General features: G+C 47.2%; 1 protein-coding gene across 1 annotated transcript in view; it reads right to left on the minus strand.

The window, feature by feature from the left end:
• The window catches only part of ANTXR1 (anthrax toxin receptor 1), a 240636-nt gene that overhangs the window by 87158 nt on the left and 139273 nt on the right, over positions 1–14205 (minus strand). Inside the window, exon 13 of the mRNA XM_003125066.6 lies at positions 8635–8730. Within this exon, the coding sequence (XP_003125114.3) occupies positions 8635–8730 (96 nt within the window). The remainder of the gene's footprint in view (positions 1–8634; positions 8731–14205) is intronic.

Here is a 14205-nt window from a genome sequence, read left to right on the forward strand (position 1 = left end):
AAAACTCTGAGTCAGTTAAAAAAACAACAACAACAAAAAACCATGAATTCAGATTCCCTGAGGCTTGGAGGAAGAGCATCTGGTCTACCTGGGTCATGGGCTAGGCGATCCCAGCCACAGGCAGTGCCTGTGGGACCTGAGCAGGGCACACATGAGGATGTGACATGATGTTCACAGTGTGTTCAAGCTCAATGGTACTGACCCAGCCTTCCCGGAAGAGGATAGGGAAAGGGCCGCACCTAGGAACCCAGGAATCTGACTTTCAGCCAATCCAACATTCTTTGCGATTATGGTTCCCAAACAGTGTTTGGCAAAATATTAGTGTCCTGCTAGGTATCAGTATGTTAATAACTGTTTGAGAAGGACTGGTGTCCTTCTAGATCTCAGTGTGCTAATGGGAGGGGGGAGGCCAAGGGAGGGGCTCCAGGGTCCAAAGAAGCTTAGGTGGACGATGTTTGGAAATGCTGTCCCTGATTACTTGCAGCATATTTTGATGGGTAACCAGGTCTGAGAACCACAGGCCAAGAAGCGTTGAAGAAGAGCCGCAGATTCACTTGTAGAAGGTGAGAATTTAACAAAGCAACCTTAGCGCCAATATGGTTCCCCTTTTCTAATTTTTCACATGAGGAAATGGCAGTTATAAGATCTGCCCTTCACTGATGGAGGAAGAACTCGTATTGGAAGCCAGGTGACTTTCATGGCAGCTTGCCTCTTTACAGCTGCCCCAGGGGCATGAAGATGGGGGTGGGTGGGTCTCCAGGCAAGTCACAGGGCCAGCCCAGCAGGAATGAGGGAAGCCATGATGGCGACATGGAGATGAGAACAGACTGGGAGTGTGGGGTATGTGGGCAGAACTGCGGGGTGAGGGCAGGCCAGGGCAGAACTCTGTGTACTCGTGGGACGTAATCTTGTAAGCTGCAGAGCAAGGCGTGTCCAGATGGGAATGGGTGGAGGCTGGCGAGGGATCCAGAAAGCACGCTATGTCGAGGTCCAAGATGCCTGGCTAAGGAGCTGCTTGTATGCATCAGGTTTCTATGAAATTAACTGTCAGTGAATCCCTTTGGTGATGCTAGGTTAGGGTGTCTGGCCCTAAACATTCAATATTATGCTGAAAGGTGTGGAGGGCATTATTTGAAGATTTTATTTTATTTTATTTAAAAAAATTTTTTTGGCCACCCTGCCACATGAGGAGTTCTTGGGGGCAGAGATTGAATCTGAGCCACAGCTGCAACCTATGCTGCAGCTGAGGCCACACTGGCCCCTTTAAGCCACTGTGCTGGGCAGGGGATCGAACCTGTACCCTGGTGCTGAAGAGACACCACCAATCCCATTGTGCCACAGTGAGAAGTCCTAAAGACTTTATTTTTATTTCAGTTTAAGGCATATCAACTTTCTGATTAGTTTTTGTCCCTTGCAAATTGTCACTGGAAATGTAAAAGGGGCTTATTTGTTGAACTACCTTGGAAATTCAATAAAGTGAATTAAACACAATCCTTTTCATAATTCTTAAAATCTTAAAATTAAATCTGTTACATAATTTTCTTTTATCCCACTAAGCAAGGCCAGGGATTGAACCTGTGTCCTCATGGATACTAGATAGGCTCATTACTGCTGAGCCACAATGGGAACTCCCCACATCAAGGAATCTGAAGTCTATTTTAGAGACATTGAATAGTCAAGAAGATTTAGGGCAGGGAAGTGAATGGGACCATGACTGGATTAATTTTTTTTCTTTTTTTAAAAAAAGAAAAAACCTACTGATGGTGAGAAAGACTAAGCAGTTAGAAAGTCATTGCAAAAGTTCAGGTGGGAGAAACCTAGACTAAGGCAATGACATTCATTCATTCCCAACTATTTATTAAGCAACTACTGAGTGCCAGGCACTGTGGGGTAGAGGGTGTGGCTGGATGTGCCACATAAGACAGGGTATGAGAGAAGAGGATGTGTTATAGACAACTCTGAAATGAGAGAGGGTAAGGAGCGACAGAGGAGATGCTGGTGATCACTCTGCCGCCTCTAGTTCGGGCAGCTCAGAGGATGATGACCCATGCATCTATGAAGAGCAATTTGTTTTTCTCTTTATGGCTGCAACTGAACCACATGGAAGTTCCCCGGCTAGTGGATCGAATCAGAGCTACAGCTGCCGGCCTGCGCCACAGGTGCAGCCACAGCAACACAGGATCAGAGCTGCATCTGCGATCTGCATCTCAACTTGTGACAATGTTGGATCTTTAACCCCCTGAGCGAGGCCAGGGATCGAACCTGCATTCTCGCGGACACTATGTCAGGTTCTTAACCTGCTGAGCCACAATGGGAACTCCTGAAGAGCAGTTTTGGGGGCAACATAATGAGTTTAGTAAGGACATGCTGGCGGGGGGAGATGCCCACACTGGAGATAGGTCCTGATCCTGTGGCCCTGGTCCTCTGAAGCCAAGGCCAGCGAGTCGTGGCCACATTGAGCAGCCCTCAGTGTATCCACTGTAGTTGAACTCATGAGCATTGGTGATATTGCCCAGAGACACCGTAGAGGACTGAAGAAATTCCAGAGAACCACAGAACAAGAGGTGAGCAGCAGGAGACGGGAAAACCTGGAGACAGATTTAGGAGAAGAATCCACAGCAGCCAGCAGAGGAGGGGGTTGGATGGAGTGAGTGCCCGTTGCTGAAAGAGCTAAAGTAGAAGGAGGAAGGAGCAGAGACCCCTGGCTGGGAGTTCAAGCTCCCAAGGCACAGGCTAGAGCATCGATGGTGGGGGGAGGGGGGGTGCACAGGGCGGAGGAGGAATCGTGGACCCTCCGCTCCGCAGAGACATTTGCAGATGAACGAGAGGGAGAGGCAAGATGGGCGGCTGGAGGGAGAAAGGCGGTAGAAGACCTGTTTAAAGGTTGAAGGAAGGGAGGCAGAGGGGAAGAAGGCAGCTGAGAGGAAAGGATGAAGATACCACAGGCAGAGAGAACAAAACGAAGGACACAAGTGGAAAGAGGGAGAGGGCCAGGCTGCGTCCGAGAGGGGATCTCGGAGCTGGATGCCCGAAAGTGCCATCTCACTGAGACAGAAAAGTAGGTTGTCTACTGAGAGTGAAAGGGCCAGAAGTAGGAGGATGGTAATGGCCTGGGAGAGGCGCTGTGGGATGGAATTCGTGGCTCTGTCAGGATGGCTAAGCAATGCCAAGTCCTGCGAATGCGCAGCGGCCCCATCAGTGTGCTCAGGCAGTTCTCGTCCAGCATCTTAAGAGCAGGAAAGGTCAAAACTTAACAATTACTCTGTTGAGGTGTAGGGATGGGGAAGGGCAGGCGGGGCGGGGATTAGGGAATCGAAGGTGTTCCTGAGATTGTCCTGGGGTCAGTAGGTTAAGAGACCAGTCAGGCATTTATTCTATCCCTCAGATTTATTTATGTATTTTTACAGCCACACCTGCAGCATATGGAAGTTCCTGGGTTAGGGGTCAAATAGGAGGTGTAGCTGCTGGCCTACACCACAGCCACCGCAACACTGGATCTAAGCCTCATCCGTGACCTACGCTGCAGCTTGAGGCAATGCCAGATCCTTAAGCCACTGAGTGAGGCCAGAAATTGAACTAACATCCTCACAGATGCTATGTCAGGTTCTTAATCCATGAGCCACAACAGGTACTCCCTATCCCCCAGATTTTTTTATTTGGGGGTGCCAAGTCTCCAGCACTAATCAGAATCTATCGGGGTCTGGCGACGTATGGAAATTTAGGCAGGACGCGATGGCCTTTGTCTGCACACATAAGGCTACCATCCTAGCTGGACTGTAGGTGCTCATCAGGGTGCTGCCTCTTGACTGCGATGATGGTAGATTTTCAGGGTTCTCTGCATTTTCTAGAACAGTTTGGTGCTCTAGTAACTGGATTCATTGCTGACTTTATTCCCTCCACCCATTCAAACATTTCCTCTAACAATACATTTTAACTCTTTTTTGCATGATTGTCTTCCCCTTCAGATTTTCTAGTCTTCCTCTTTTTAAAGTTCGATTTAGAGATTTCAATAATATTGGACCAAATATGAGTAGTTGGAGTGGCCGCAGCGTGGCTTAAAGTGTTCTGGCAATCCAAGGGAGAGTCGTGCTTCAGGGTGGCTGTGGAGAGGGATTCCTTGTTTTGGGCCAGCAGGGAATGACTTCCACCCCCGGTGCCCCCACGAGTGTCCCCGTCCCAGGGCAACTCCGACAGGTCAGCAAACTAGCACCTGCCGTCCTTTTGTAAATAAAGTTTTATTGGAAAACACACACACAAAGAAGTGTTCTGGCAATGTCCCTTGAGGAACTGAGGCAGAACTTGATTGATTAATTTATTGATTGGTAAAATATTGACCCCTGAATTCCTTTTTTGAAAATGCAAATAGGCCCAGGGTACACAGTCCAATGACTTGCTCCCTTTCAGCGTGGGTGTTTCTGTGCCAGTGAATAATAGGAAGAATCTTAGGAGTCCAAGTTTTACCTGGGGCTACCAAGGGCCAAGCTGGGAAACACTAAAAGGTTCTGATCCAGGATCTGGTCAATTCTCTATCAGTCATTACTGGTAGATTATTCTCTGCTGTGTGGGCAATCAGTTAACCCACGTTCCATCTAGCTGGAAGGTAAGAGCCAGAAGGTAGTGTGGTCCTCTCAGAAAGAAAAATGCCATGGGTAGCACCAACTGCTCGCATCCTTTGGAATTCTTCTTCCAGAAAGAGCCAGCATGAAGCAAGAGGGTGCTAAGGTTTGCAGAGGGCAGGCCAGATAGTAACCACTATGCCTGGTCTGGTCATACTGGTTGTTGCACTTTAAAATGCTCTTTATGATGAGTATGACCTAAGTGCCCACCCTCCAACCTCTGCCACCCTCTAGGACGTCATGGAGCCCCACCTCCCACCCCCTATCCAGCCACTAAAGGGTTAATGTCTGGCTCAGTTGGGATGTGGGGGCTTGCGGATTGTTAAACGTGTTGAATATCATTTCTGGAGAAAACTGCAGGAGGGGGAGGAAGGGACAGAGCAGAGACAAACCTCCTGGGCTCCTCATTTTGCAGACCTTTTCTGCTCTCTGGCTATTTCCCATCATCAAGATGTAGCTTTGGTACCAGGTCATGGGGCATTTCCCATGCTCATGGCAGGGCAGGGAGAGTGAGAGAGGAAGGTTTCAGGATCATCATTTACAAGGATGCTCTCTGTTAGTCCCAGGCTGTAGCAAGGGGTGCTGTCACATGGCTGGGGGGGCGGGTGGGGGGACTTCCTGCATTCTGTGAACCAGGATCTGGGGTGGTGGGGAAGGGGAGGTGATGTTTGCCCTCCTTCCTGCATACTCCCTTCAGAAAACACATGACTTTATCCCGTTTTCCTCAGAACATCTCACTCATGAAGGAAGCCAGTGATCAACAAGTAATTTGGGGGCATACCAAGCATCAGACCCCAGCCAGCTTTTAAAATAGGTGTGAGGGCAGTTTTTTATAGACTTCATAAACAGGAAAATCAATCTTCAAGAACTTCCCTTGGAAAGAAATCCTTTGGGACTTAGAAAATCAGACCACATTAAGGCATTCTGGCTGCCTTCCAAAACAACATAGACTTAACCAGAAAATTCATTTAAAAATATTTTGAAAATTGCAAAATGATCTGGCCTGGTGTGATCCTGCTTCCAATATTGAAAGACATTAATTAAGAGACATTTTCCTGGAAATCAAAACAATAAGACACCCCCTCATGCCTGTTAGGATGGTTATTAGCAAAAAGACAAGAGAGGGGTTCCTGCTGTGGTGCAGCAGGTTAAGGAGCTGACACTGTCTCTGCAGTGGGTTGGGTCACTCCTGGGTTTGATCCCAGACCTGGTGCAGTGAGTTAAGGATCCAGTGTTGCCAGAGCTGTGGCTTGGATTCAATCCCTGACCCAGGAACTTCCACATGCTATGGGTGTGGCCAAAAAAAAAAAAGACAAGAGATGACAAGTGTTGGCAAGAATCTTGTGCACCATTGCTGGGAATGTAAATTGGTACAGCCACTATGGAAAACAGGATGGAAGTTCCTCAAAAAATTACAAATGTAATTATCATATGACCAAGCAATTCCGCTTCTGGCTGAAGGAAACAAAATCACCATCCCAAAGAAACACCAGCACCCTCATATTCACGGCAACATATTTTACAATAGCCAAGTCATGAAAACCACGTTAAGTGTACATAGAGGATGAATGGATAAAGAAGATGTGGTATATATATGATGGAATACTACTCAGTCATGAAAAGAAGGAAATCTCTCCATTTGCAACAACAGGGATGGATCTTGAGGACATCTGCTAAGTGAAATAAGATAGGCAGAGAAAGACAAGTACCATATGATCTCACATGTGGAATATAAAAGGACCAAATTCATAGAAACAGAGATCAGATTTGTGGTTGCTAGAGGTGGGGTGGAGGAATTGAGTGAAGATAGTCAAAGTATACACACTTCCAGTTATAAGATAAACAAGCTCTGGAGATGCAAAGTACAACAGGACTGCAGTTAAGAATACTGTATTGTACACTTGACAGCTGCTAAGAAAGTAAAACTTAAAAGTTCTCATAAGGAAAAACATTTGTAACTATATGGGGTGATGAATGTTAACTTATTGTGGTAAACTTTTAGCAATATATACATGCGTCAAATCATTAAGCTAGCTGTACACTATAAACTTAAAAAATGCTATATGTCAATTATATCTCAATAAAGCTGGAAAAAAGAGACATTTCCCACCAATATAAACTGAACGTTATTATTAATAGCAATACAAGGAACTGTTCTATATATCTAATATATATTATAATTATTATATAGTTATATTTATAATATATTATAGATACATATTATCTATATTTATAATATATTATAGCATAGTATATATATATTCCATAAATATATTCCTTTAATTTTCTCCATCTACCTATGAGGTCAGAGCTCTTATTGTCCTCCTTATGCAAAAGAGGAAACTGGGGCACAGAGAGGTTGAGCAACTTGCCCAAGATCACACAGCTAGTAAGTGGTGATATACTGCTTGGCTGTTCTATTGTTCTTAGCTGTCCGTACGTACCCAGAGGGAACTGTTTTTAATAATCAAAGGGACCAAGTGAACAAAAGGTGATGCCTACTACAACAGAAATCCCAGTGTTCACTTTGGGGCTGTCACCACCACCACCACCACAAGCCCCCCCCCCCATTCTTTAAGAGCCCACTGCAAGATTTTCTTCCCCTCAAATTCTAGACTTAAAAATATGCTTGTTTTTGAATCACCAAAGAAAACATTCTGGCTGACTTATGCTTTTGGGGGCGGGGGGAGCGCTGCTGTGGTAAGACTCTGTTCAAAATCTTGGTGACATCACTCCAGTCTGGATTGCCCTAATTGACCTGAGACTTGCACCTGTCTGGGGCCCCTCCTGCACACACATTCTTGTGTGCTACATGTCATCTCTTCCCCTGGTACTAGAGGCTTCTGTTGGTGCAAAAGCTTCTTTCTTTCTAGAAATTCCTTGCCACGGGGATCGACACCCTGGCTGAGTTTCTCATTTCATTCATTTTCCATCTCTTTAAGATATTGTCTGAAGCCATTTCCCCCTTCTGTTCAAGTCTAGTGCTCAGAGTCTTCAATTTCTATATGACACACAGATCTGAGTCTCCTTGCACTGAGCGCCCAATGCTGGATTTCCAGAGATAAAGTGAAAACAAAGATAAAGCTTGTCTGGAGAAGTTCAACATCTATTTTCCCTGCTTGGCCAGGCACAGAAGAACTGAGATGCAGGGAATGGAAAACGCCACTGGCATCGGAGCAGTGCTCACTTCAAACGCACCTGGCTTTATAGCGCATGCTCTAAAGGGTGGGTGAAAGGCAGGGCATGTGCTAGAACTAGACATGGGAGAGCTAATGTTTTACTTCATCTGGATGTTACTTTGTTTGTGCTTTTCCTGGTCTGGGGGCCAGGGAATAGAAACTGATAGACAGCCACATATCAAGGAAGTGTGGCAGGTGATAAGGGTTATTCCGGGCCTTGTGCCATCTGGGGAAACACTGGCTATGCAGTGGCTCCAGATGATGATGATGGGAAGGACATTCTTTTTGACCTTGTGCTCAGCACATGTGGGTAAATGTTAAACTAAAAGAATAAGATAAAGGGAGGTGCCACTCTTTATCGTTAAAAATAAAGAGGCTCAAGGCACTTTCTCAGATGGACTGACTAGTTGCCAAGACTAAGGTGGCTTTGGAAAAGTATTAGCTGGTGCAACTCAACAAGTGTGTGTGTGTGTGTGTGTGTGTGTGTGTGTAAATGTACCACACACATGCTCAAGTAACATTCATCATTTACAGTATTCTGCTGGTCCTTCCTAAGCACTGAACCCAGAGTGGCCCTTCCAGCTGCCCCACCCCAAGGGTCTGTCCATCGTCAATCTCATTCCCGAACCTATACTGACTCCTAATGATTCATGGCTTCATTGATGTCAGTTTTTGCAAATTTTGTCTAAATTGCATAAAAAGGGCTCGAGTTATTCTTAATTATTTACACAGTTTCTTGTCACCCTCTCCCCACACATGGTCCTGTTTACCTTGTGTCACTCTTTCAGCCACCCAACCAGAGGCTCCAGGTTGGGTTGGGCGGAGCTTGGGGCACTTACCACGGTGCAGCAGAGGGGCCAGAACCACCAGAGGAGAGCCAGGGCCAGGAGCAGGAACAGGATGAGCAGGGCGATTGCCAGGATGGAGCCATCAGACTGTGGGGCCAAGAGAGAGGACGGTCAGTGGTGGGGTTGGCCGACGAGCTTGGGTGGAGAGGGATGAGGCAACACCATGGTCTCCCTCTCCCTGCACTCCCATCTCTACTCTGCAGACTGAAGGCCTGTAGAAGAGCAGTTTGCCCAGGAAATGGTTGAAACTCTGCCCAGCATTCTGGGCAACACTCTGTAGTTAATTCTCATGAGAAATGAATCTGTCTTTTCAGAGAGGCCCTGCTCTTCTCTTTGGAGAATGCTGCAAGAGATAGAGCAGACGGCTGCCCAGGCATCTGGCCAATGAGATGGCTTCCCACTCACTGCCCACCTGCCTCTGGACCATTGCCCTCCATCCACCGAGAGCCTCCCATTCCCCAGATCTGCTCTTTCTGCCACCTGGGAGGGACTTAGGACAGTTCTTAGAACTCAGCCCGCTCCCCGGAGCCTGTTCACATGGGCACATGTAACAGATTCACAAGGCAAAGTCTAGAGCTGATAGGATGTGATATGAGGTAAGATGGATCCCAGGGAGTTGGGGGAGGTGAACAGCTGCTGCTGAACCTGGGAGGGGAGGGGTGTGGTGACTGAGTCAAGGCTGCTGTCAGATCCTGTGCAGCAGGCACTCAAGACAAATTACGCCCATTTCCAAACGTGCCTAGGCCAGTCCCGAAAACAGACACGGTTGCTGTGCCCTGAGATGGTTGTTAACTTTAAGTGACAGAGATCCTACTTGGTGTCAATATTCTGGGGCTGCTGGTTCAGGAAAGCAGATTGAAGTCTCCTCCCTCTCCCTCCTCCCCAGCTCCTGGGAATGCAAATGGGTACAACTTTTAGGGGTGGGGTGAGGGGAAAGTTGTCACAGATGTTGTCATAGGTATTCCCTTCTCAATAAAGCTGGTGATTCCACTTTTAGCTCCCCCACCCCCATCAGGTATGTTTGCACAGATGATAATAATAGTAACAACAACAATAACGATGATGGTAAAGCAAGACAACCTAAATATTTAACAATGAGGGAATGGCTAATACTATGTTCTAGAACTATGCTGCAGTCAATTACTCTGTAGATACTATGTTTTCAAATAATATTTAGGGAGTTCCCATTGTGGTTCAGTGGAAATGAACCCAGGTGGTATCCATGAAGACACAGGTTCGATCCCTGGCTCCGCTCAGTGGGTTAAGGATCCAGCGTTGCCATGAGCTGTGGTGTAGGTCGAAGGTGCAGCTTTGATTTGACCCCTAGCTTGGGAACTTCCATATGGCACAAGTGCAGCCCTAACACACACACACACACACACACACACACACACACATAAAATAATATTTAAAAGACCCGAGAAAATATCCCTGATAGGATGTGTGACCTATATCTCAAGAGTGAGAGAGAGAGAGACACTGAGGGATATTTACTAAAGTATTAAGCATGGTTTAGCTGACAGTGGGTTTATGATAATTTTTAAGAAACTTGTCTTTTCTCTTTTTAAGATTGCATAATGAGAAAATAAACTATTCCAGTTGTACTTCAAAAATCTGCGCTTGGAAAAAAAGAAAAATCTGCTCCTGGGGCTCCTCCCTATGATGTCAGTGCTCTCGTGGCTGTGGTGTGCTGGCCCAAGATCAGGGGACCCGTGGGGTACACAGATAGGCTTAAGAGGATGGCAGGTGTGACTCTCCTGAAATGAACGACACGCCTGATCTTCAGGGCGCGTGTCTTCGGGGAGACTGTTCACAGCATGATCAGATTCTCAAAGCCACCCCTTCCCTCCATTTACAGAACGAGGAGGTTGGGTGGCCTGTCCAAAGTTACACGGTAGGTTAATGGCAGAGCTGGGACGTGACTCACTCCCACCCTGAGCGCTTAGTGGGGGCTACTGGAAGCTGTTTAAAGGCAGATCTTCCTCCCTGGAATGTCTTTGACCAAAAAGCCAAGGAACTAAACACGCAGCCCCCAGCAGGTCAGGGCCGGAGAATGCCAGATTGTCCCCGAGGAGTTGCAGCCTCACAGGTGCAGGCGCAGGGTGGGCAGTGGGTGGGGAGAGGGTACAGGGGCCAGAGGATGCTTCTGGACCCACATCACTTATGCATGGGCTATGGCAGAGAGCAATGCTCTCAGTGAAGATGCAAAGAAATCACGTGGATTCCCCTCATTTGCTCTCAGTCAAGGACCAACCCTCTTGACCTTTCTGTCTGTATGTTCCATGCCCATAAAATGGAGACCCTAAACCTCACCTGCCTCATTGCATTGATGTGAGGAGGTGTAAAATGAGCTGGAAGATGTAAGCAGACTGGGCAAGTGGGAGGGAAGCTATCGTCTCAGACTCAGAGCAGTAACTCCCCCTCCTCCCCTGTTTCCTCAAGACAGCAAACATGGTGGCCGTTTCACATCATAAATCAGTTTGCACTTGGAATAATAAGTGGTTTGGTTCCTGCAAGGCTTACACAACAGAGGTCTTTCAGTATTAAGGTAGAATTCATAAAGACTGCAGACTACATTTATTCACATGATACACAATCTCCCCTCTCCTGATTTTCTAATTTTTTCTTCCTCTTCTCCTTCTCCTTCGTCGTCATCATCATCCTCTTCTTCTTCTATTTCTTCTTCTTCTTGTGGCAGTGGCATGCAGCTTGAGGTAAGATCTCAGCTCCCAGGCCAGAAAGGAAAGTGCTAAATCCTAACCACTGGCCCACCAGGAAACTCCCTCCCCTCTTCTGACTTTATTTTCGCTTTAGAGAGAGGAATTGAAGCAGAAAGGGTGATGTATTGTGGAGAAACATTTTTAATTCTTTCTGGAAAAAGGAGAAGGTATCCTGTGAGGCAGGGAGGGTGAAGGACCAGACCCACAAGTGGAGAGAGGAAGGCCCCTTCACTGGAAGGAGATTTCCTGCATTCAGACAAAGCTGTATCTGGCCTTTCTCTGGCCGGGCTCGGTCTGCCCTTTCCGAGCCCCAGTCCTCCCTGCTGTAGTGAAGGAGGACAGTGTGGGGCTTAGGCAAGAGCGCGGTGCAGAGGGGGCGCTGAGCGAGTGGAAATACAGGGGGCAGGAGCTCTTGGAGGCACCAACTCCTGCTCTGGAGACAAGCCCTGATCAGGAGCCTAAAAGTGCTGCCTGGTTTTCAAGATCTTCCAGCAACCATTACACACCAGCAGTGCCCAAGAGTCACCATCTAACAAAGGGCATGGATTTTTTATAAACTCAGACGTGAAGCTAAGGTTTTACCAGGAGCTGACATGTGCCTGCAACCTCGGAGGGCTCATTCATGGATTCATTCACCCAGCATTTACCGAGGGTCTATCCTGTGCCCACCAAGAGGCCTCAGGGATAAGGACTGATTAGACAGAACCAAGGTGCTCCTCTTCTGCTGAGGGATGTGTATCAACCGCTACCCACACTCAGGGGCTGTGTGTTATTCAACAGCTGTACATGCAACACCTTTTATTTATTTATTTTTGGGTATTTTTTATTTATTAAAACATTAAAAAAGTTTAATATAATTTTATTTATGTGTTTATGTATTTATTTATTTATTGTCTTTTTAGGGCGGTACCCTCAGCACATGGAGGTCCCCAGGCTAGGGGGCGAATCAGGGCTGTAGCCACCGGCCTATGCCACAGCCACAGCCACCCAGGATCTGAACCGAGTCTTTGACCTACACCACAGCTCACAGAAACGCTGGATCCTTAACCCAGTGAGCAAGGCCAGGGATCGATCCTGCGTCCTCATGGATGCTGGTCAGATTCTTTTCTACTGAGCCATGATGGAACTCCTGTTTTATACCATTTTAAAGGTGACTCTCTACTTACAGTTATTATGACATATGGGCTATATTCCCCGTGTTGTACAACACATCCCTGAGTCTATCTGGCACTCGATAGTTTGTACCTCCCCTCACCCCTATCTTGCCCCGCTCCGCTCCTCTCCCACTGTAACCACTATTTGTTCTCTCTACACATGAGTCTCATGCAGCACCTTTTATGTGCCGGGCAGGGAACAAAATACAGTCTCAATCCTTAAAAAGCTTCTATTCTGGGGCCACAGTAATAATGGTAATGATAGTAATAATACCTGTCATTAGTACAGCTAATATTTATTGAGCACTTACTATGTGCCAGGGACTGTCCTTTCTGGGTACTCACAAGCTTTGCATATGTCAGGTCACCGAATTCTCATTAACAATCTTAGGAATTCGGTAATAGTTTTTGTCTATCTTACAGATAAAAATACCAAGGCAAGGAGGGCAGATGAAGGTCACAGGCAGAAACCAGGATTCACACCTGGGCTGTCTGGTTCCACAGCTCACAGATTCAACCAGCAGGCTACTGCTCTCGGCGAGTGCTGCCTGGAACTAACCCTTATAGAGGCGGTGACACAGGACTCCTGCCCTGCCTGGGGATGGACAGAAAGTAAGCACAAAGGGGGTGCTGTGGGTGGAGGAAGGTGGCAGGGTCCCCACTGTGGGAGGCCAAGCCAAGCCCAGGAGAGGGATGCGGGGTCTGTCCTGAGCCGAGGGGGACCCTGGGTAGATTCAGCCCAGGAACACCAGGTGCGCTTGCTTTCTTGGAGCCAAGAAAGGAAAGACTGGAGGTCAAAGGTCCAGGTGGAGGGCTGCTGCAGCTCTGTCCAGCTTTTAGGAGGACATTCTCCAGAGACACTCCTTCTGAAACGCTTGCATTTTCGTGGACATCTTTGTACTAATTTAACCAATGATCACGACTGTTGTTGAACGCTATCCACATTCCAGGCACATGAGAAAGCCCTCCCTGTATGTGATCTCATGGAGTTAGATAAGCCTGGTTAAGGCAGTCTTGTAGGAACTGTTATCCCCTTTTTGCACGTAAGGACAATGGAGACTCAGTGAAGGTATGCAAGGTACCCAAGATCCTTCCTCCATCATTTACAGACATACTTATATGCCCTCAGTTTTGTTTTAACGTTAACAAAACTGGGAATTGAACCTTCACAGTCTAGTTTTAGAACCTTTCTCCTGCCACTTCACCATTACCGTCTAAGGTCAGGTTTACGAAGAATTCACTTAAGAAATATCTAGGAAGTTCCCGCGTGACTCAGCGGCAATGAGCCCAACTAGTACCCACGAGGTTGTGGGTTTGATCCCTGGCCTGGCTCAGTGGGTTAAGGATCCGGCGTTGCCGGGAGCTGTGCTGTAGGTCACAGATGCAGCTCAGATCCTGCGTGGCTGTGGCGTAGGCTGGCAGCTGTAGCTCTGATTTGACCCCCAGCCAAGGAAACTTCCATATGCCATGGGTGCAGTCCTAAAAAGAAAAAAAGAAAAGAAATTTCTATATTTTAAAGACCAAACATTCAGTGGCCCTGTCTGTAATTGCTACGTCCACTCTGATGGAAGGAAGTGCCCCCACATGGCCCAAGGCGGGTCAGAGTGTCATGCAGAGCAAGTGTCCCTCAGAGCGAAATCTGAAAGGGATGAGGGTCATGGCCAGGCCTTCCCCTGGTGTTCCTGGAT

This window comes from Sus scrofa, chromosome 3 (genome assembly GCF_000003025.6).
Source record: "Sus scrofa isolate TJ Tabasco breed Duroc chromosome 3, Sscrofa11.1, whole genome shotgun sequence".
NCBI classification, from domain to species: Eukaryota; Metazoa; Chordata; class Mammalia; order Artiodactyla; family Suidae; genus Sus; species Sus scrofa.